The following is a 25205-nucleotide window of genomic DNA, read 5'->3' as shown; positions in this document are numbered from 1 at the left end:
AGTCAGAAAGAGAAAAACAAATACTGTATGCTAACACTTACATATGGAATCTAAAAAAAAAAAAGGTTCTGAAGAACCTAGGGGCAGGACAGGAATAAAGACGCAGACATAGAGAATGGACATGAGGACACGGGGAGAGGGAAGGGTAAGCTGGGATGAAGTGAGAGAGTGGCATGGACTACCACATGTAAAATAGCTAGTGGGAAGAAGCCACAGAGCACAGGGAGATCCGCTTGGTGCTCTGTGACCACCTAGATGGGTGGGATGGGGGTGTGGAAGGGAGACGCAAGAGGGAGGGGACATGGGGATATATGTATATGTGTAGCTGATTCACTTTGTTATACAGCAGAAACTAGCACACTATTGTAAAGCAATTATACTCCAATAAAGATGTTAAAGAAAGAATCTGTAGCCCCCGCTCACTGCAACTAGAGAAAGCCCATGCACAGCAACAAAGACACAACACAGCCAAAAATAAATTAATTATATTTTTCAAAAGTAAGTTAACTTCCTTGGGCTTCAGTTTCTTCTTTTATGAAAGTAACGTGCTGAGTTAAACTCTGAAGGTCCTTTCCAATTAAAAATTCTGACTCTATGACCAAAACCATAAAATGTTCATTCTTTCTTTCCTCCACATCATACACCCAAATTCTTACAGTGACACTAGTATTTTCAAAGTGCACCATCATAACAATAGTCAGCAAATAAAGTTTATTACCATCTGATTGTCTCTCCATGGCGTGAAGTATTGATTGCATAAAATCATTCTGTTTGTTTGAGCCCAACAACAGTGAATCCATGGTTTGCTCCTCAAGAATGGTCAGCAACATGCAAATACCTGTAAGATCACATATAGTTTTCTTGAATTGATTAAATGAAACTGTTCTAATGTCTTCTCCAGTTTAGTTGGCAAAAGAATAACAAGGCAGTAAGATGAAACCAAACAGTATCCAGTGCCTCAGACATTGAAGTCTGAGATATTCATATACAACTCCTCCTCCTAAGAACAGAACTTTAGACTGAATAAAAAGGGAAAATGGCACGAACCTGGTTAGAAAACCATTTCCAAAATGCCTACCACACAATTTGCATCTCATAATATCAAAGACCCCTTAAATTTTAAGATCACTATATTTCAAGTACCAATCACTGCCAAATATACACATGACTGTAAGACTCTGAATCAATGAAGTAGGACAGAACTACTTTAAGTCAATATACAACTTGATGAAAACCAAAGTTAGTATCGCTTTCTCCCAGGAAATATTTTACAGATGGGAAAAGAGGTATTAAACCTCTGTTTCAAGAGATCAAAACCCTATTAAGTTCAGCTGCTGTGCTAATACGGTAACATCTAATACTGCCTCAAATAAAAGATCTATTTGCCATACTTGAAAATGTACCTCTTACACAGATGATTTCCAGGATAAGAAATGTTTAAAGACAAGATGTTGTAATAGTCAATTTAATGACAGAACAAGAATTGTGAACTATGAAATCCTTTATTTAGCAATTTTCATCAGATTACCAGAAGAGATCCCTTCCCTTGCAGGATAATCATAAGAAATATTGGAAAATACTAATTATATGTGTGTAGGAACAATACTCACCTAACCAATAGTTTTTGTAGTTGGCAGTATCATACATGTGTGAAAGCAGAAGAATCAGTTTACCCTTCTCAAGGACAGAAGAAGTATCAATGTCTGGACTTTCTAAAAGCCCCAACTCAGTAACTTTAAAAAGGCAAGTCAAAACCTCCTGTAAGTCATAATAATCATCTCTGTCCACTTTCCCCAAGTTTCTTGCTGTCAGGATAGCCCAACGTGAAACCTAAAAGTGTAACACATTCATTACTTCATTTAACACACTATTGTCTACAGAAAGAATACAGTTAAAATAAGATTCTCTACAGACTACAGAGGACACAAGATACATCAAATACTTTAAAAAGATCATTACACCGTATATCTTAAACTTATACAGTGCTGTATGTCAATTATACCTCAATAAAACTGGAAGACAGAAACTATCATATAGAATAAAGTACTTTAGGAAAAATACATGATTTTCAGACATTTAAAGGAAATAAACCAAAAGGTCCATGATGACAGAAAAAAAAAATACGGAAGATATTAATTACAATTGAACTTTGAACAACACACAAGGGTTAGGGGCACCTACCCTCTGCGTAGTTGAATACACTAATATAATTCGAATATAACATAGTTGGCAGCCCTCCATATCCTGGTTCTGCATCATGGACTCAACTAACCTCGAACTGTGTAGTACTATACTACATGCTATTAAAAAGAATCTGTGTATAAGGGGACCCATGCAGTTCAAACCCATGTTGATCAAGGGTCAACTGGAATGCGACGTGTGAACCTTACTTGATCCTGATTTGATCTAACCCTAATAAAGCATTTTTGAGATAATAACTTCCACTCAAACACTGACTAGAAATATATTATTATTATTCTAAGTGTGTTGATGTAATTGTTCTTTTTAAAGAGCACTTAACTTTTTGATACATGTACTAAAGTATTTTATGGATGAAATGCTCTGATGTCTAAGATTTGCGTTAACTAAACTGAACAGGAGTAGAATATTGACCACATATTGATAACAGATGAAGCACAGTGATGGATATATGGGGGTTCACTACACCAATCTATTTTTGTATGTTTGTAAAGTTAAAAAAGGAAAGAAAAATGAAAAGAGAAAACTCAGAAGAAATCAAAGGTCACCTCTACATGGCGATATAGCATAGGGAAGTGATTTTAAATTTATTCTGCGCTACAAACTGAATTTAGTGATCACAACCAACCTTAAATACTAAATAAAATTTTTTAAAAAATCAGTGGGCTTCCTTCATAGTAACAGTAAGTATTGTTTTGTGAAATGTTTAGGTCGCACATGTCTATATATGTGTGTGAACTCGATAAAGAATATTTTTACTATTTTACTATTTATATTTTAGGTTATGGGCAGAAAAGTTTGCAACACATAGAACTAGTGGACAAAACAATGGGCTCTATGCCAACATAATTAAGTAATGGATTTTAAGCTATCGAAAAAAAAATACAAAGGAATCAATGAGTCTATAACTTATGATAAACAGATGAATAAATGAAGAGCAGGGAAAATGGCTCTTGATTATAGTATAATCAATGTCAAGTGCTGACTGGTAAACGTGTAAAGTGCTGGGGTTGAAACTATTTTGCAATCTTAGAAAAACTGGCTCAGGGAAGAACCATTAGGTAATGCTAAATTTAGGAGAACATTTTGGTGAGGAGTAAGGTATTTATGTGATCTTACAGTACTTAAGAAATAGACATTGTACAATGAAGAAACTGGACAACACCTCAACTAGATGATCAAAATTAACATCACCATGAGAGGCCGAATGATATGGCATGCCTGTATATCTGACACCCTGAGAAGGACATAACATCCTTCACTTATGTAGTATTCCAGTTGGAACGTATAACCGAAGCCTAACCATGCGCAAGCATCAGGCAAACCCAAAATGATAAGCATTCTATTTTTTGTAAATGGGAGGGAGGCAGAAATGACTATTCTTCAGAAATGTAATTGTCATAAAAGACAAAGATAGGCTGCGGAAATGTTACAGATTAAGGGAGACTAATGTAACACAACTACATGTAAATCCTGATCCTGGTCTGGATACTGGAGTACAGGGGGAAAATGCTACCAAGTACACTGGATCACACGACACAACTGGAAAACAGACCTTACTGTGTCAATGTTGAAGTCACTGAAGTTTGTAATATTGTGAGAATATTCTTATTATTAGGAAATATACACTGAAGTATTTACGGGCAAAAGGCTATGATACATGCAACCTACTCTCAAATGGTTCAGAAAACAAACAGCTTTGTAGTTAACTGAAAGCAAATGACAGAACAAATGGAGTGAAACATTAGTAACTGGTGAATACAGCTAAAGAATATACAGGTGTTTTCTACTTTTTTATTTTTGAGAATTTTCTGAAAATTTTAAAGTATTTTCAAATAAAAACTTTAAAAAAAAGCATTAGGGCTCTGGATCAGGCTGCCTATATACAAATCCCAGTCACCATACTAGCCTGTGCAACTGTGGTTAAGTCTCCTGTCTCAGTTTCCTCACCTAAAAAACACATATATAATGAAGAATACAGTCATTCCTGGCCCTGCAGACCCAGCCACCAAGTCTGCAAGTGCTTGGCCCAGGTCCTGGTTGCTCAGCTGGACCTGCTTCCTCTACTGCTTTGCAGCTTTAAGAAAGCCAGTCCCAGAGAGCAGCTGGCTGTACTTTCTGTCAGTCTTCTTTCACAGGCAGGAAAGCCCCACCCTTATTTTAAGCACAGGCCTCGACTCTGGTTCTACCCTTGCCTGGAGTAGACTTGTAATTCTTATTATCATGCACAAACTCAGTCCCCTGCTACCTACAGCCACCCAGGCCGACATACAGGTTTCCACCATGTATCACTTTGTATTTCTGTTCCATTACTGGTCCAAAGAAACATTTATCCTTTGAAAAGTGTGATTATACGTTTTAGAATTCCACTTTTTGAATTTTTTTCTATCATTGTTTGGGTTTGGCACAAAGGAGACTGAAATTCACCACCATTCTGACTGGAAACCCCATTACCGTGTTCTTTCTTCGCCACTTAAAAAAAAAGCCTCTTTACTATCCTTCTATTGGCAGAGCAACCCTTCATGGCTATTGCCTTAACGTTGTAACTCAGTTCTAGAGGCCAACGTGCACAGGTCCTACTGCACACACTGCTTCGCCACATGATGATACGTCCTCAAACTCGAGCAATCAGCTCAAAGTCAGGTTCCAAGCCTCTGGTGTTGCTCTCTGCTTCTGTCTACCTACTGTTCTGATTCTCATGCTCCTCTTCCTGTCTGGCACCTAGGAACTGAATCTCCTTGTCCTCCCCTCTACCCCATCACCTGTTAAAAATCTCATCTATTAGCAAAATAATTATTTCAAGTGTTTTAACTGGTATTTCCATGTGCTTGGAGCGGGGCAGGCAAGCAAGAAAAGCAAGAGAGAACTCTCCTTCTTCGTTAGTTCAGGTCAACACACTGAAAGTTCAGATTATTCCCTCATTTGTCTTTTAAACTGAAGCATCACCTGTCAGAACTGTTTCCCTACTCTTTTAACTCTCTTCTTTGAGCCCCCCCAGCACCCCCTCCTTAACTGCAGTAATGTTACAACAACAAGAGAATAACTTTGGCAAATATTTTAAACAAAGTACACATCAAAAACCTCTATTATAGTTATCTATACTATAGGTGCAAAAATAAAATATCCCCTCTTCCACTGCCTAACACTCACACTCACCATTTCATTGGGATGGACCAAAAACAAATAGATCCCTGGATGTTTGTCAAAAACCTGAAAGGAGCAGTTAGCTTGTTCCATCCGGCAAAGTGCTTCAACGCATAATTCATCTAAATAGAAAAAATAAGGCAGTAAACATAAGACATACATCTTATCAACGTTATCAAGATTCCCTAAATTTGGCTCCTTCAGTTGCTCTGTAAGTAAATGAAAAGTTGCTCCTTTTTTTTTTAAACTGAGGCATAAAAATGCTGTAAATGTAGGAATGATATTTAGCTGCTGAAAGACGGGTAGGTTGATCATAGTGTGTGCCTATGAATTGCTCTTTCCTAGTACAAACATCTTTTTTCACACTGGGCATAATTATCTCCAGAGGGCACCTTCTTAGAAGTATGGCTATAGGTCCAATTCCATTAGCATTTTACATTTTGATCCATGAGGGCTTTATCTTGTACCGCACTGATAAAATCAACTTTGTCCCCCAAATGGCTATTTTGTCCTACTCTCAGTTACTGAGTAATCCATTTTCTCCACTGGTTTGAAATGCTATCATCACCACAGAGTAAATTCCCCAAATAGATTCGGTTTACTTCTGGACTCTCTACACTGCTCCATGAGTCTATCTGTACCAGCACTATCCTAATCCCTGTTGCTTTATGGAAATTTCTTCATCACTCTTTCAAAAGTATACTGAATAGACTCCTACATTTACCATATCAGATGAATCAACTTTATTTTGTCAAGCTTCAAAGAATATTGTAGTGACAGTGGTTAGCTTTGGGAAGGAGGAACAATGACTGGAAAAGTAAGAGGAGAGCTTCTGGTGTGTTGATGATGTTTTGTTTCTTGACCTGGGTGCCAGCTACACAAGTATGTTTAGTTTATGAAAAATCAAGCTTATATAGTTTTCTGGATATGGTACTCTTTAATAAATGTTTGAAAAATGACTTGTTCGAATTTAAAAATCTAGTTATTTTGAATTTATTTAGAAAGAACTGATTTATCTAATAAATCTTTAGATATACTTTTCAATTTACTGAAAATACAGAGGATAGAGAAACGAGTCAAATAACATGACAAGGAAGAAATCAGAAAAGTCCAGGAAGCACATTATTCTTTAGGGCAACCATCTGGTCTCAGCAAGTCAAAGTTATGACAAAAAATCTATCTATCTATCTATCCATCTATCTATTTATCTAACTATATCTATACCTGTGAACACATACGTAAAAGTAAACTATTTTGGATTAAAAGAGATGTAAGAAATATGGAATCAAATGGAACCAAATGCACAGTCCCTGATTGGACTCTAATTTAAATAAATCATCCAAAAACACATTTTGCAACTACTGGGAAAATCTGAATGTGGACTAGATACAGTAGTGGGTGCCTTAAAGGTACTGTTATTTCGTTAGATTTGACAGATCAGGAAAATGTCTTCAAGAGATTCATATTAAGAAATGCAAATATAAATGGCCAAAATCTAGGCAGACATAATATGCTATGCCATTGTGATTACTGAAAACTACTACAGAACAGTGGTTCTCAACCTGGCGATTTTGTCCCCCACTGGCCCTGACCCCCAACTCCCAAGGGACATTTGGCAATATCTGGAGACATTTTTGCTTGTCACAACTAGGGTAATAGGGAGAGCAAGTCACTACCAGCATCTAGTGGAGAGAGGCCAGGGATGCTGCTAAACATCCTACAATAAACAGCATGTCCCTCACCCACCAAGAATTATCCAGTCCAAAATGTCAACAGTGCCAAGTTTGAAAAACCTTGCTACAGACAAATTCCAAGAATGAAAATTAATTGAATGGATAGATGAATAAATATGTGATAAAGCAAATACAGCAAGATATCAGCAGCTGTACAATCTATGTGGTGTGTATATGGTATTCACTGTGTAATTCACTTTTCTAGGTTTGGAAATGCTCAAAATAAAACGTTTGGAAAAAAAGAGTATCCTAAGTATATGTTTAAGAAACAGATTTTCAATATAGATCAACCCAAATTTTTACAATTCTTAAAATAAAAAAATGATACAACTGTGAAACACCCAAGATACTCACTAACACGCTCATGTAAAAGCAAATAAGGATATTTCAGTACTTCAAGAAGAGCAACTCGAAGCTTATTTTCAAAGTCTTGGCCTGTAAGGTCAAACATCTGTGCCTCTCCATTGTTGTCTACTATATATAACTCGTCATCGTCTCCAATTTCTCCCTTCATGGCCTTTTCAAAGTGATTTATGAGACGTGAGGTTTCTAATTCCCATAAAACCTACAGGAAAAGAAAAACGGGCAGTGTGCTTTATATCTTATTAGCAACAAAATATACTGGATGTGACGATCCTTCTAGAAAGCCTTTTTCTAAGTATAAAAATTCAGAAGTTTAAAGAAGAACCAGGGCTTCCCTGGTGGCACAGTGGTTGAGAGTCTGCCTGCCGATGCAGGGGACATGGGATCGTGCCCCAGTCCGGGAAGATCCCACATGCCGCAGAGAGGCTGGGCCCGTGAGCCATGGCATCTGACCCTGCACGTCCAGAGCCTGTGCTCCCCAACAGGAGAGGCCACAACAGTGAGAGGCCCACATACCACAAAAAAAAAAAAGGACTAAACCTCATATATTAGATTTAAAGAAAACAGTCACTGAACATAAAAATAAAAGTGGCTTTTATGATACATGAACATGAGTACATAGAGCATGAGATGTTTACAACATTGCTCTTGCAGAGTTTTGCTATCAACAGCACTGTCAACTATACTCTATTGAAAAGGAAATGAGAAGTTGGAGCTTCTTTACCAAGGCACAAGCTGGACCTTCTCTGACTTCCCTTCTACGTTCCAGCCATAGGTAATTACCTTGAAACATCAGCTTTAGCATAAAGGCATTGGTTAGCTTCATCGCTAGGCAACTTTGTAAACGTAAAGGTTTTCCTCAAAAGGTTCGTAACTAATCATCCCCCTCCTCTCTTCTATATTATTATACGTAACTCTATGATCCGTATTCCATTTCTCATCAGATAAATATAATAAACCAATATTCAAAGCCACATATTTAAAATTATATGTTTCACTTTGGTTACTGTGAATGAAAAAATGTTTGTCTTTATTGATTTATAGCACTTAACATTAAAAACTGAAGAGAGGGAAAAAAAATATTAGCCAATAAAAGAATAACCCAAGCCATTCAGATACCTGGCTGTTAACAATGTCAAACACAACGACATTAAAACATGAACCCACAAAACCCCATACGTCACTTCATTTCATGAAACTGTTTCACATCAAAATGTCTAAAAGTGGAGGATTATAAAATTCTGCTTTAGATTTCAATTCAATTCCATCAATCAATAAGCATTTATTCAGCACCTACTATCTACCAGGCTATGAGTTACATACTACACGTATATTAGCATTCACAGTTTAAATCACATTTTCAGTTCCCTGAATGATTCCAACAGAGTTCAAATTTATTCTTTTACTAGTTATCAAGCTCTGAAAAATACTGCCCAATTAATGTAAAGTACCTTATGTAAGAATGGCAATTCATCCCTTGCTTTGTGGTATTCCGCCACACATTCTAAGCAGTAGCAGAGGTCTTCATCAGCTGTTTGAAATTCACTGGAGTGGGTCTCGGATGCGTAGCGTTGCAGGAAGTCAATGGTGGAAATACCACCTGGTGTACACCAACAACATGTGCTCATTCTGTACCTGTATCCAGAAAAGAAGACATGGAAAGACTAAAGAAAAAAAAACACACAACACTTCAGGCCTATTCTGGTGGAGAATGGGTACATTTCCTACTAATGATCATGTCTTCAACTTACAATGTGCCTCGACCACATCCAGAACATTCTGCTGGCCAGCTTATCAATCACTGGCTAAACTCAATATGAGCTTACTCGTAAAAACTTTACCTGTGACACGTGAAAAATAATGAAATGAAAGCAGTTAGTAATAAACATCATAAGGCAACATACAGCTGTGTTATAAAGCCGGCTCAAAACTATACAGTACTGATGGGAAATTATATACAGAGACATAGAATTATCAATGTTTTCAAAGTACAGATTTTGGAGTGTTCTAATCATGTACTGGAGTCAAGTGAAAAGCTCAGGAAACCTTTCACATTCCCTGAGGCCCTGGTCCAGAAATCCCTGGAAACCTTAGAAATCTACAAATATTAGTCCATACTAATAACAAAAACTCATATAGAGAATTTTCTCTTGGTTAGGAAGTATATATACACATGAATTTGCACATGTGTGTATGAACTGCTGGCCATAACTCACTGCTCATCAACGCAGTATAAACTGTAATGGCTGCAAATATAATAGCTACAAACCTATTCCTACTAAGTTTGAAACTTACAGTTTTTGACTGTCTCCAATTTGGGGTTTTATACTACCATCAGAGCCAGCCTCCACCATCCAAACTCAAGTAAAAAGGGTTAAATGAAATTAATTTCAGAGATTGGTTCAAGATGGCGGAGTACAGGACGTGCGCTCACTCCCTCTTGAGAGAGCACCAGAACCACAACTAACTGCTGAATAATCATCAACCGGAAGACACTAGAACTCACCAAAAAAGATACCCCACATCCAAAGACAAAGGAGAAGCTGCAATGACGAGGGGCGCAGTCACAATAAAATCAAATCCCATAATTGCTGGGCGGGTGACTCACAAACTGGAGAACACTTATACCACAAAGTCCACCCACTAGAGTGAAGGTTCTGAGCCCAATGTCAGGCTTCCCAACCTGGGGGTCCGGCAACGGGAGGAAGAATTCCTGAAGAATCAGACTTTGAAGGCTAGCAGGATTTGATTGCAGGAATTTGACAGGACTGGGGGAAACCGACTCCACTCTTGCAGGGCACACACAAAGTAGTGTGAGCACTGGGACCCAGGGGAAGGAGCAGTGACCCCATAGTAGACTGAACCAGACCTGCCTGCTAGTGTTGGAGGGTCTCCTGCAGAGGCAGGGGGGGGAGATGGCTGTGGCTCACCGTGGGGACAAGGACGCTGGCAGCAGAAGTTCTGGGAAGTACTCCTTGGTGGGAACCCTTCCAGAGTCCGCCATTAGCCCCACCAAAGAGCCAGCTAGGCTCCAGTGCTAGGTCGCCTCAGGCCAAACAACCAGCAGGGAGGGAACCCAGCCCCACCCATCAGCAGATAAGCAGATTAAAGTTTGACTGAGCTCTGCCCACCAGAGCAACACCCAGCTCTACCCACCACCAGTCCCTCCCATCAGGAAGCCTGCACAAGCCTCTTAGGTAGCCTCAGCCACCAGAGGGCAGAGAGCCGAAGCAAGAAGAACTACAATCCTGCAGCCTGTGGAAGGAAAACCCTATTCACAGAAAGAAAGACAAAATGAAAAGGCAGAGAGTACTTTGTACCAGATGAAGGAACAAAATAAAACCCCAGAAAAACAACTAAATGAAGTGCAGATAGGCAACCTTCCAGAAAAAGAATTCAGGAAAATGACAGTGAAGATGACCCAGGACCTTGGAAAAAGAATGGAGGCAAAGATCGAGAAGATGCAAGAAAGGTTTAACAAAGCCCTACAAGAATTAAAGAAAAAACACCTAGAAGAATTAAAGAACAAACAGAGATGAACAATACAATAACTGAAATGAAAAATACACTAGAAGGAATCAACAGCAGAGTAACTGAGTCAGAAGAACGGATAAGTGATCTGGAAGACAGAATGGTAGAATTCACTGCTGCGGAACAGACTAAAGAAAAAAGAATGAAAAGAAATGATGACAGCCTAAGAGACCTCTGCGACAACATTAAACACAACAACATTCGCATTACAGGGGTCCCAGAAGGAGAAGAGAGACAGAAAGGACCCAAGAAAATATTTGAAGAGATGATAGTCAAAAACTTCCCTAACATAGGAAAGGAAATAGCCACCCAAGTCCAGGAAGCGCAGAGAATCCCAGGCAGGATAAACCCAAGGACAAACACGCCAAGACACATAGTAATCAAATTGACAAAAATTAAAAACAAAGAAACATTACTGAAAACAACAATGGAAAAATGACACATAACATACAAGGGAAGTCCCATAAGGTTAACAGCTGATTTCTCAGCAGAAACTCTACAAGCCAGAAGGGAGTGGCACGATATATTTAAAGTGATGAAAGGGAAGAACCTACAACCAAGATTACTCTACCTGGCAAGGAGCTCATTCACATTCAACGGAGAAATCAAAAGCTTTACGTACAACCAAAAGCAAAGAGAATTCAGCACCACCAAACCAGCTCTACAACAAATGCTAAAGAAACTTCTCTAAGTGGGAAACACAAAAGAAAACGGCCTACAAAAACAAACCCATACCCATTAAGAAAATGGTAATAGGAACATACATATCAATAATTACCTTGAACATGAATGGATTAAATGCTCCAACCAAAAGACACAGGCTCGCTGAATGCATACAAAAACAAGACCCATATATATGCTGCCTACAAGAGACCCACCTCAGACCTAGGAACAGTTACAGACTGAAAGTGAGGGGATGGAAAAAGATATTCCAGGCAAATGGAAATCAAAAGAAAGCTGGAGTACCAATACTCATATCAGATAAAATAGACTTTAAAATAAAGAATGTTACAAGAGACAAGAAAGGATGCTACACAATGATCAAGGGATCAACCCAAGAAGAAGATATAACAATCATAAATATATATGCACCCAAAATAGGAGCATCTCAATATGTAGGGCAACTGCTAACAGCTATAAAAGTGGAAATCAACAGTAACACAATAATAGTGGGGGACTTTTTAAATTTTAATTTATTTATTTTTGGCTGCGTTGGTTCTTCGTTGCTGCGTGCTGGCTTTCTCCAGCTGCAGCAAGCAGAGGCCACTCTTTGTTGTGGCGCGTGGGCTTCTCATTGCGGTGGCCAATCTCGTGGAGTACGGGCTCCAGGCACGTGGGCCTCAGTAGTTGTGGCATGTGGTCTCAGTAGTTGTGGCTCTCAGGCTCTAGAGCACAGGCTCAGTAGTTGTGGCCTGCAGGCTCTGTAGCGCAGGCTCAGTAGTTGTGGCGCACAGGCCCAGATGCTCCACAGCATGTGGGATCTTCCAGGACCAGGGCTCGAACCCGTGTCCCCTGCACTGGCAGGCGGACTCTCAACCACTGAGCCACCAGGGAAGCCCGGAACAGAAACAAAGTGCACAAAACACAAAAGGATGGGGGCATGTCAAAGGGACATATTAGACACCAACCTGAAGAGCTCCCAGCGGCCAAAGCTGAAACAATCTGAGTAACAAAATAATGTAATATTGGATTATCACCCACAGTATAAATATACATGAATCCATACTGATACAAATGAAGGAATAAACAAATGTAGGGGAAGGAACAAACTTTCCTTATAGAAGAATTGCAAATAATATATACAGTTACTCCCCATTCCAGGAAGTGGAGCTTAATCCCACCCTATCTTGAGTGAGGGCTGGACTTGGTGAAACACTTCCAAATAAGAAAGTATGCAAAGTGAAAATCACACTTATGGTGGAGACACCTGGCAAACACAACCTCAAACCAAGTGATCAAGGTTAACATCACCAGTGGTTAAGTCGTGTTGGTAACCCCTGACACAATGTGATGAGGCAGGAACTTCAACTCTGCAGTATGCTTCCCCAAACCCACAACCCCAGTCTATTCATGCGAAAAACATCAAACTCAATGTATTAGCCAAACAGCTATTAGCCAGTCTTTGACAAAAATGAAGAAAACCACACCCAAGGGAAATCGAACCAAGTGTTCTATCATATGGAAACATTTTATTGGGAATTGGGCCAGGAAATTACCCAACAAAACCGATCTTGAAAACTTGACCTTCATTATCTAATGAATGTATATCAGCCTGATGGGAAAAAAGTTACAAACCCAACTGTAAACCCAATGAAGTTCATTTCCTAACTGGATGATCCTAATCCATGCATTCTCATCAGGAGTGGCATCATCCTCAAGGAGATGAAAACTGGTTAGTGGAACACATCCTACTCTTTTTACATATAAAGCACAGGTATATGGACATTACATAAAGAAGTATATAATATATTGCTGGTATTAAAATTCATGGGAAATTCATAGGAAAGAAATGTCTTAAACGTTTCCTTTCAGAGAGGGAGAAGGGACAATAAAAGGTTAAGAAACATGACCCAAGTCATTGAATACTTGGGTACAGAAACTTGACAATGTTACATTTTTGAATGCATTATCACCCAAAAATTCAGAGTGCATAATAAGCTCTGCTAATGGGAAACTGATCACATCTTGACAGTATTTATAGTTTCTGTACAATCAAAAACATGTATTTGTCTTGTGAACTGATTTTTAAAATTTATTAAATATTAACTGTATACTTTCTTCATGCTTCTGAAAAGAATTCAGGGCAGCTTTCAACATTAAAGTATAAAGAAAAAGACATTTTAGAAGGCAATTTAAAAAGGGAGAGAAATCAAAACTTATTTAGAAGAAATTTAATTTCAATAAGGCCTAATTTAGGAGCTTCCTGAAAAGTAGAGCAGAAAGATAACATGAGTTACACAGCCCTTGTGTGAAAAATTAAAAAAGTAATATGCTAGTTCAGCTGGAGAGTCCTGCCCTTTCCTAACACTAATTCTAATTCAATTACATTTTTTAAGGGTGCTGCAAACTAGGGAATATGAAGTAACAGAATAGACACTATGTTTCTGCAGAATATAAATCTCACTCAAAAAACTTCTCATACTTGAAAAACCAGTAATATAATACCAGGAAGTTAAAAGTCTGCAGAAGCTGTGTTTTTCCAGTGATGTAATCTAATTCAACAAGTTTCACCCTTCTAGACAATGCAAGGACAGAAAATGAAACTCAGGGAAGATTTCTCAAACATCAGTTGTTTCAAGCTTGACTTGAGCAGGAAACAAGACTGCAGTCAACTGCAACTTTGAAAAAATCAAGGTACTGAAGTACAAATAAAATGTTGTATACTTTTTTTTTTTTTTTTGCGGTACGCAGCCCTCTCACTGCTGTGGCCTCTCTCATCCCAGAGCACAGGCTCTGGACGCGCAGGCTCAGCGGCCATGGCTCACGGGCCTAGCTGCTCCATGCGGCATGTGGGATCTTCCCGGACCGGGGCACGAACCCGTGTCCCCTGCATCGGCAGGCGGACTCTCAACCACTGCGCCACCGGGGAAGCCCAAAATGTTGTATACTTTAAAATAATTATTAACAGAGAAGTTAGTTAGCAAAATAAACCTTCTAGTAAAAAAAAATTATGGAGGCTGCTTTTTATTTCACTCACTCAGAGAGCTGGCCTACTTCCACATTCCAGAAAGCAAACTAAATGTTCTCAAAGTAGATAGGAGTTACTGCCATATAACAGATAAATGCCATGGAATTTAGAAAACAGAGAGAACAGTGCTACAGCACATCAAAAATAGAAACATGTTTCCATAGTTCCTCTCAAAGGCCATAAGTGGGTGTGGTTATGTTCCTAAAAGTAAAATCATCATTGGCCTGATAGCTAAGCCCCAAAAAAATTTGAACAGGGTATACTGAAATTTTTCTTTTAAGGGAAAACTGCTGGTAGATGACTATGAATCTTGCAAATTTTTGTACAATTCAGTTCTTCTGGAGGACAGTTTTGTTAATTTCATCAGTGTTTTTACTGCTTGGAATCATTACTGAACCACAAATTGGGGAGTCCAGGGAATCCTCAAGCTGCATGACAGAAGTAAGAGCGGCTCCTGTGCATCGGAGACACAGTTTTTTTTGCCAATAACATAGGATGCTTCACCAGAGGTATAACTGTAATTTTCTATTGACTTATCCAGGGGATATCATTTATCAGTAATAGCTGGCCAGAAACTTCAAATAACAATCACTTTCTTCTATCCTTCCTAGCTAAACTTTTTAAAAATTTATTTATTTAAACTTCTTCGCAATTGCTTTTATTTATTTATTTTTTTCCTCGGCCACGCTGAGCGGCTCGAGGGATCTTAGTTTAGATCCCTGACAAGGGATTGAACCCGGGACACGGCTGTGAAAGCGCCGAGTCCTAACCACTGGACCACCAGGGAACTCCCCTTGAAAAAATAATTTAGATTCACTTCTTTAGCTCCTTTGCACTCTGGCTTCTATCTTATGTTTCACTGAATGTTTTCACAAGAGTCCCTAATAATCTCTTTAATACCAAATCCAGTAGGTTCTTTAATGGACTCCTCTAAAGCATATGAAACTGCTAAGCATGTATTCCTTATCTACGACAACACAACATTCTTCTCTCACTTCCTCTATCCAGCCCCCATAATCATCTGTTCCTTTTCCCCCTGCTTCATATCAACATTTCCAAAGGTTTGTCCTCAGGACTCTAACCCTTCATTCAATATCCTCTTTGTGGGTGACAATTCAACCTATTTCTTCAACTACTATTTATAATGAAGCTTCCCAAAGACTGAGAACGTAGGTAAAACTCAATGCCATGTTTGTGTTTCAGCTACTCAATAAATGATAGCCTAGCCTAGAATTCCACAAAGATATACAGCTGCCCTTCAGTTTCTGCAGGGGATTGGTTCCAGGAGTACCCCCCATGCATACCAAAATCTGCAGATGCTCAAGTCCCTTCCATAAAATAGTGGAGTACAGGGAACACAGTTGGCCCTCTATATCCACAGATGGGAAACCCAAAGATATGGAAGGCTGACCATACTCAATATCCAACTGTACAGTGAATCTATACTCACTTGACAGTTGCCTCCAAGTAAACAGGACCAGAACAGAACAAAGTCCTTCCCGTCAATGTGTTATCTGTCCTGTATTCTCTGTATCCATGGTATTACCATGACTTCACTTTTCAAACCAGTAACCTGTGAATTCTCCTATACTATCCTCCCTTAGCCCCCATCTCTACAAGTTCTATAGAGTCTACCACCTTGATTACCTCTGTACTTTACTCTCAGTGAGACTGCCATTTCCTTAGTTCAATACATTTTCATTATTTGTCTGGATTACAGAAGAAACCTAAATGATCTGCCTCTTGTTTGATCCACCATCAATTCTTCCTCCAAAGTGCTGCCAAAGGCCAAAGCAAAAACCAGACTCTAAAAGCACAAATGACTCCTCTACCTTTGGCCGATAAAATTAAAATTTCTGACCTCACCACACAAGGCTCTCCATGACCTGGCTTCAGCATCATCTCTTGCCATTCCCCCTCACTTGCACTTCCTAAAATGCTTCCTGGTGTTTGGCATTACCTGCCTTTATGGAAGCTCTTCCATCTGCCTTGGACACCTACTCTTCATACCTTTGCCTGCTTCTTAACCCTGGATGTGCATCAGACTCACCAAAGGAACTTGGCCAAAAAAATTAGCAAAGCACATGGTGAGATACCACTGAGAAAATTCAGATGTGTTCTAAAAAACACTCCACCAGTAAGTCTGATAAAAAGCCAGATTTGGGGGACATCCCTGGTGGTCCAGGGGGTAAGACTCTGCACTCCCAATGCAGGGGGCCGGGGTTCGAGCCCTGGTCTGGGAACTAGATCCCACATGCATGCTGCCACTGAGAGTTCGCAAGCCACAACTAAGACCCAGCGCAGCCAGAATAAATAAATAAGTAAATATTGCGGGGGCAGGGGCAGAGGCGGAGGCGGGGGCGGGGGCAGCCAGATTTGAGAACTACCTCTGAGCATCATCATGCCTGGAGGCTTGTCTGACTCATTCCCTCCCTTCCAATCTGTCTTTGATGACTTTTTTCTCTATCCCCTCAGGACTTTGTACATGGTCTCTATCACTGCATTTACCATGTTAGGCTGAGCTGTTTACTTATCTGTCTCCCACCTACAAGCTCCATCCTCAGCAATTCTGAGTCTGATAGGAGGCAAGGATCCATTCTGTATTTTTTTTTTCCTTTGTCTTACTTCTCAGGGCTTGGCACATATTAAGTGCCTGAAAAAAATGTCTTAAATGTCTATTTAACAAATAACTGCTGACACTTCCCTGGTGGCACACTGGTTAAGACTCCACGCTGCCAATGCAGGGGGCCCAGGTTCGATCCCTGGGTCTGGGAACTAGATCCCACATGCATGCCGCAACTAAGAGTTTGCATGCCACAACTAAGGAGCCCGCCTGCCGCAACTAAGACCCAATGCAACCAAGTAAATAATAAAACATGTAAACATTTAAAATTAAAAAAAAAAACAAATAATTACCTGGGGTAATGGCCTACAGCGAAGTGATCCTCTCAGTCGAGATTCCTGGGTTTATTTGAGAATGGGTGAGGATCTGCATTCATATATACCCAGACTCTGGCCCCCAAAAGAACATTTCTGAAAAAGCAAAGCAAAACAAAACTGAGGAAGTGGTTTTTAGACTCGCTCTCTCACCTGGGCTTCACATCAATCCTTATAAAGAACCACCAAATATTACCATTTGATGACAGGGCTCAAGCTCCCAGAGGTTAGACAACATGCCGGTGGATCTAACAAGGAATGAAGAAACAGTGCAACTGCCATTCTGACTCCACAGGGGGAGTGGCTCCACGGGGGACCTCGTCCCCACGCTGGGTAGAGCGAGGCACTTTGTCATTAAGTCCCGCAATTAGCAGGTGAGTTCAGCCCCACAATCGTCAGTAGCTAACATCTCTGCCACTTTGACTGACCAGCCGTGGGTTCTTCTTCCTTCGAGCCTCGGGCCCGATTCCTTCTGGGCCACACGGGTCTTGGCACATCGTCGCTCCTGGAAGGTGGGGAGGATGGCAAAGGCCCCTCTGGCTGGCTGTCAGCGCTCCATCGCCTTCAGGTGGGGCAGGGAGGGGTCAGGTGGCCACTCGGGAGGGGCACACTCTCCAAAGGCACGAACCCCAGCAGGAGAAAGCAGGGGGCGTCGAGCGGACAGAGACTTTCTGTAGCAAGACACCCCACTCACTCCCACCGAAACTACGCAGCGCCCAGACTCAGAAGAGCTCACACGGGACGGCACTGCAGACGACGCGAAGGGAGAGGACCGGAGGGCGCCCCAATGGGCGCCGCAACTGTCCTGAGGGACGCGGCCGAGCTCACGCCGCCCCTACCCCACCCGCCCGGGCCTCACACACTGCGACGGTTACACCGTGCGCGCTCCCACGCTCACCGGGCCAGCAGCCATGAGTCCACCGCTCTCCTCACCCGTCTCGGCCTCCCCCCGGCCGCTAACCAGCCTCCGCCTCCGTGCCTCGACTCAACAGTCGGCCGAGAACGGAAGTGCGGGCGTGCGATCAGTCGCCAACATCCGTAACCGACCACCCAACCAAAGAAGCCCCGAGCGCAGGCCCCGCCCTCTGCGCGGAGTCGGCCGTCCGCAGGCCCCACCCCGGCCGCCGCTTTCTTGTTTTGGTGCCCCGAGGGGCGGGGCGTGGGAAGAGACACGCCCGGGCTCCGCCTGGAGGCAGGGAAGCCTGGCGTGGCGTCACTTCCGGCCTCCCGGGCTCGCCCAATCAGGAGCGTCCGTGAGGGGCGGGGGCGGGGGGAAAGCTTGAGGCTGAGGTTTCACCGCGGCCTTGCCCCGGATTTCTCCGGGTAGTGGCCGCCCGCCGATGCGCCCACCCCAGGCCACCTGGACGCCTACCATGCTGTCTTTTCCGCCCAGTACTTTTTCTTCCCTTTTAGATGCCTCAGGAGTTTCAGCAGGGGTGTTACGGGTTGCGAAGGAATTGTTTTTCTCTTTAGATTTCCTTTAAAGACCTAAAATATAATATGTAATCAACACGTACTTTGGGGGAAGTATATACTTTGTATCATAGAAAAGGGATACATTAAGTATTGGAAAGAGAAAAAACAGTACAGAATATAACAGTAAAACCCCCTGGGAAGACTACCCATTTTTTTTTCTTTTAACGCTTACTGCTGACTTCAACGACGAGGCGTCACCACTAGCTTATACTCTAATAGAGGAGACAGAAAAACAAATAATTACTAGTTCTGATCAAGGCTCTAAAGGAAAGCAGAGGCTGAGTTAGGCCCGATCCAGACCGGTCAGCCAGCGACGATCTTACTGAGCAGAAAACCCTAACCAAAGAATGAGAAGGGGCGAGCCAGGGAAGAAGTGGGTGAGCCAGGGAAGAAGTGGGCAGGGTCCTGCTGAAGAACATTCCAGAAAGAGGGCGTGGCTTATCGGAAAGCCCCGATGCCTGTTATGGAAATTTAACAATCCCAGCAGGAGGCAAAGACTGTTATTCTCGTTTCTAGATTTTTCTCTGTCAGGTGGACTGTGTTGGCCAAATTCAAATCCAGTGTTTTAATACGAAAGTTACAAAACTGTGCGGAACTATATTGCACTATAAATTGTGTAGGTATCCTTTTTAAAATAATATTAAAACTTTTGTAAAATAGGGAGCTGGCTGGCTATTAAAAAAAAAAAACTTTTCTAAAAGAGAAGATGGAAAAAAAATCACCGGAATCTCTATTTCCCTGAGATAACCATTTTAATGTGTATCCTTGAAGAATGTATTTCATACGTTTTTATTAAAGTAGCCATGAAAGGATATTTATAAAATGCTAAGCTACTCACCACAGTGTAAGAAACGGAATATTACCGAGAATCCTGAACAGAGGGGCTCCTCCATTTTACAGGGTAGCTTGGGCTAGGGACACACAGAAATGTCTTAACTTCTTATAAAATCAGAAAAACAAGTGGAATATTACGTTGAAGAAAATCTTTTAATATTTACCATTTATTTGTCTTTATACCAATACAGTCATAAAATATAAATTTTGGTATTTTTAAGGAGGAGAGTGCCCCTGAAGGCAAAATGTGCCTAGGGCCACTGAAGCCATAATTTCATCCTGCTTCGGAGCCTGCAGTGGGTCTTTCCTTATAATATTACCACGTTTGTCTTTAATCTGTAAATATATGAAGCTTAGCGTGTTTTTGAACTTTATCAAATTAGACTGAATGCATTTTTCCGTGAATTGCTTTTTACACTCATAGATTCATTGACCCAAGGTATGCTCAGGAGTTGTAGAGCCCGAAGTTTACACAACTTGAGGGGTGTCTTTAATATTTATTTGAAATGAATAGCACAAATTACAAATTTTTTAAATGGACAAACCCCACAAATACTAAAAATTCAGAAAAAAATATTTAAGCTGCAAACACAACTCTATAAAAGTTATATATTTGGGCTTCATACACTTTTATCTCATCAATGAGGTTGAAGATCATTTTCTATACAAGGAACACAAATGTAGTTCAGTCTCTTTTCTAGTAAGATTGATGAAATTTTATTGTGTCTATGAACATTTCAAATTAATACTTCGTTTGATAATATGCAGATTTTAGGATTGTCAAGTTTAAAAAATTTGGATCAAGCCTTTTTTCACAGATAAGCTGTAAGAATTCAGAACACATAAAGTTTCTGGTGTAATGATTGAACCTAAGTACTTGGAATTGATAACACATTACTACTAGGTTGTCACAGATTTTCTCATTTTTAGATACAGATTGTGAGTTTTATATGTCAGTATTTTATGTCAAAATTTCAGTACTTTTTCCAGTTTGATCATTTGACTCATTACTCATCATTATTTGGATCATCAACAATCCAAGAACATGTTACACATTATTTCTACTTGAAATGGATCTGTTCTTAATGAATTACTAAAATATTTGTTATATTATAATTTCTATTGATTTCATCATCATTAACCTTCATTGTAGCCTCTTAGTCCATTATTCTGTCAACTTTATATAATTTATATACAATTATACACAATAAGTACACATTTTAGGTGTATGGTTGAGAGATTTTAACAACTCCATAATTTCATGTAACCATCTCTAATCATGATATAAAACATTTTCTTCCTGCCAGAAAAGTGCCCTTGGGACACTTGGCAGAAAATCTTCTCCCCATTCACCCAATGGAAACATTGATTTGACTTCTATCAACATATCTATCATCATAGATTCATTTAGACTATTCTAGAACTCTATCAATGGAATTATACACTATGTATTCTTTTGACCATCTGCTTTTGTTCAACAGGAAGTGTATGAAGTCCACAGATGTTACAGTATGTATCAGCAATTCATTTTTATTGAAGAGAAGGGTATCATTCAATGAATACACCACAATTGGGTTTTTTTCTTTTAGTCATCTACTGATGAATATTGAGTGGTTTCAAGTTTTCCACTGTTAACAGATAAAGCTGGGCCTCCCTGGTGGCGCAAGTGGTTGAGAGTCCGCCTGCCGATGCAGGGGATACGGGTTCGTGCCCCGGTCTGGGAGGATCCCATATGCCGCGGAGCGGCTTGGCCCGTGAGCCATGGCCGCTGAGCCTGCGGGTCCGGAGCCTGCGCGTCCGGAGCCTGTGCTCCGCAACGGGGGAGGCCACAACAGTGAGAGGCCCGCATACCGAAAAAAAAAAAAAAAACAAAAACAAAAAACAGAAAAAGCTTTTATGAACATTACTGTACAAGTCTTTTTATGCTCATATGTTTTAACATGGATAAATATGCAGGAGTGGAATTGCTGGATTACAGGGTAGGTGTGTCTTTAACATTACCAGAATTTACAAGCCATTTCCAAAGTGATTTTACCATCTTCAATTACCATAAACAAAGTATATGACTGCCATTTGCTCCACATCCTTGTCAATACTATCCCTATTGTAAGTATTTTAAATTTCAGTCATCCCAATGGGTTAAAATGGTGCCTCATTTGCATTTCCCTAATGAATAATAATGTAGAACATCTTTTCTTTTCTTTTCTTTTGTGGAATGCGGGCCTCTCACTGTTGCGGCCTCTCCTGTTGCGGAGCACAGGCTCCAGACGCGCAGGCTCAGCGGCCATGGCTCACGGGCCCAGCCGCTCCGCGGCATGTGGGATCTTCCCAGACTGGGTCACGAACCTGTGTCCCCTGAATCGGCAGAAGGACTCTCAACCACTGTGCCACCGGGGAAAACCTAGAACATCTTTTCATGTGCCGATTGAGAATTAGTGTATCTTCTTTGTGAACTGACTGAGCTTTCAGGCAGAGCACAGAAGATTTTTAGGGCAGTGAAAGTACTCGGATATTAAAGGACTGATACATGTCAGTATACATTTGTCCAAATCCATAGAATGTACATATCAAGAGTGAACCCTAATGAAAACTATGGACTCTGGGTGATAATGACGTGTCACTGCAGGTTCATCAGTTGTAACAAATGTACTACACTGGTAGGGAATGTTGATAATGGGGGATACTATGCATATGGCAGGGGGCAGCAGCAGGTGTTTCAGAAATCTCTGTAGCTTCCTCTGAATTTTGCTGTGAACCTAAAACTGCTCTGAGAAACTAAAGTCCTTTTTAACCTTATGGTCAAACGGCTCAGACGTTTGAATGGAAATGGCAGGTAGGCAGATTAATATTTTAGCCTGGATTTTGGGGGAGAATCTGACCTGTAACTACACATTTCGGAGCCATTAGCACATAGATGTTATTTTGAGGCATCGGGAGAATGTGAAGAGTCCAAAAAGTCTCGAGGAACATGAGCATTTAGAAGTTGGGGGCAGTGGGGGGAGTGTAGCAGAAAGTGGTAATTCATTCTACCTGTATAGAATCAAAGATAGCTAATACTGGGCTCCCTGGTGGCGCAGTGGTTGGGGGTCCACTTGCCAGTGCAGGGGGTGTGGGTTCGTGCCCCGGTCCGGGAGGATCCCGCATGCCGCGGAGCAGCTGGGCCCGTGAGCCATGGCCGCTGGGCCTGCGTGTCCGCAGCCTGTGCTCTGCGGAAGGAGGGCCTGCAGCATTGAGGGGCCCACGTACCACAAAAAAAAAGATAGCTAACACCATGGCTTGTTTGTATAGTGATAACAATGCAGAATATAGATGACAATTGGGAACAATTGTCCACAGGGGTATTTACCCTTTCAGCCATTTAAGGCAGGTTGAGCTACATCCCAGCTCCAGACATGAGCCCAGATGGGTTGAAGACCATCCTATTTTTTGTGGCTACAGTGATGGCTCAGAGTTGGGCACAAGCGCTAATTTGGGCACTGGGAACAAAACCCAGGACTTAAGCAAGAGCTATTGCTCTCTTCTCTGAATGGCATACTCTATTTAAGTAATAATAAGGATGCTATAACATGGGGCTCTATGAAGGCACCCCTCAGGACCAAGGGGCCCCTTGTGTGGATTGAAGATGAAGTGGACTCTGGAGAAGGGAGAGCTGAGAATCAGCAAGAAAACACATTTTGAGGACTCCGAGTAGCTGGATCCATCCTCTCCCTCTGGATTTTCAGTCTGAGAGTCCCCAGATTCCTTTGAGCTATCTGAGTCTCATTTTCTGGCACTTGCAAGTCAAGACTTCTAACCTATAAACTCACAATCCCACTCCCCGGAGAGAACCACTGTCAACACTTTGGGTTTAATTCCTCCCTTACACTGTAATGCATCTCTATTTACACAATTTTTTTTTTCTTTTTAGGCTGCACCACGTGGCATGAGGGATCTTAGTTCCCCTAACAGGGATCGAACCTGTGCCCCCTGAATTGGAAGCGAGGTGTCTTAACCACTGGACCACCAGGAAGTCCCTATTTTTTTTTACTGTTACAAAATTAAGAAGATAATATGTACATTTCTGAATGAAAAACGGTATATATTTTAGTTGATACTGTTTACCTTGTATGTTAACCAAATCTATCACTATCATTAATTTTTTTTTTAATTTATCTATTTATTCATGGTTGTGTTGGGTCTTTGTTGTCATGCGTGGGCTTTCTCTAGCTGCTGCGAGCAGAGGCTGCTCTTCGTTGTGGTGCGTGGGCTTCTCATTGCAGTGGCTTCTCTTGTTGTGGAGCATGGGCTCTAGGAGCGTGGGCTTCGGTAGTTGTGACACACAGGCTCGGTAGTTGTGGCCTGCGGGCTCTAGAGCACAGGCTCAGTAGTTGCGGTGCATGGGCTTAGTTGCTCTGTGGCATGTGGGATCTTCCCAGACCGGGGATCGAACCCATGTCCCCTGCATTGGCAGGCAGATTCTTAACCACTGCATCACCCGGGAAGTCCCTCATTATCATTCTTTAATTACTGCCTAATATTCCATTCTAGGAATACACCATCATATATAGTAAATTTCCTATGAAAGAACATTCATTTTTCTAGTTTCCATATTATAAATGTGCCATTCTTTTACACTAGTTCTATTATTTCTTTAGGTCCTAGAAGTGAAATTGCTGGATCTCAGAATATGTACATTCTTAAGGCTTTGATGTATTCTACCGGATTGTCCTCCAAAAGGAACATGTAATTTATATTCCCATCAGCCTGAAGATTGGTATGTTTGACAGATAGAAGGAGGTGACTAAAGGCAAAATGCTTATTAAAAAGAAAATATTAATTTGTTATGGGACTTCCCTGGTGGCACAGTGGTTAAGAGTCCGCCTGCCAATGCAGGGGACACGGGTTCACCTCCTGGTCCAGGAAGATCCCACATGCTGCGGAGCAGCTAAGCCTGTGCACCACAACTAATGAGCCCATGGGCCACAACTACTGAAGCCCGCATACCTATAGCCCGTGCTCCACAACAAGAGAAGCAACCGGAGTGAGAAGCCCGTGCACTGCAATGAAGAGTAGCCCCTGCTCTCCGCAACCAGAGAAAGCCTCTGTGCAGCAACGGAGACCCAACACAGCCAAAAACAAATTAGTTATTTAATTTTTAAAAAGAAAATACTCATTTGTGCCCTGAATATTTATCGAGTGTCTATTATTTGCACAACACCATGATAGGTGCTGTGGATATACTGGTGAATGAGGACTCCTAAACTTGTTTCTCTGTATTCTTCCTTCTCTGATGACGGCAAGCTTGGAAACATGTCTAGCTT

General features: G+C 41.1%; 1 protein-coding gene across 1 annotated transcript in view; it reads right to left on the bottom strand.

Moving 5' to 3' along the window:
* The window catches only part of LOC132482904 (probable helicase senataxin), a 71135-nt gene extending 52536 nt beyond the window's left edge, over positions 1-18599 (bottom strand). The window contains exons 1-7 of the mRNA XM_060088173.1: positions 18494-18599; positions 17575-17691; positions 8891-9074; positions 7431-7641; positions 5356-5465; positions 1611-1830; positions 719-838 (exon numbers count right to left, since the gene is read on the bottom strand). Coding sequence (XP_059944156.1) covers positions 719-838; positions 1611-1830; positions 5356-5465; positions 7431-7641; positions 8891-9067 — 838 coding nt within the window. The 5' untranslated portion in view covers positions 9068-9074; positions 17575-17691; positions 18494-18599. The remainder of the gene's footprint in view (positions 1-718; positions 839-1610; positions 1831-5355; positions 5466-7430; positions 7642-8890; positions 9075-17574; positions 17692-18493) is intronic.
* Positions 18600-25205: the final 6606 nt, after the last annotated feature.

Source organism: Mesoplodon densirostris, chromosome Y (genome assembly GCF_025265405.1).
Source record: "Mesoplodon densirostris isolate mMesDen1 chromosome Y, mMesDen1 primary haplotype, whole genome shotgun sequence".
Classification (NCBI taxonomy): Eukaryota; Metazoa; Chordata; class Mammalia; order Artiodactyla; family Ziphiidae; genus Mesoplodon; species Mesoplodon densirostris.
Note: the sequence above shows the minus strand (reverse complement) of the source record. Positions and strands in the feature narration are given on the sequence as shown.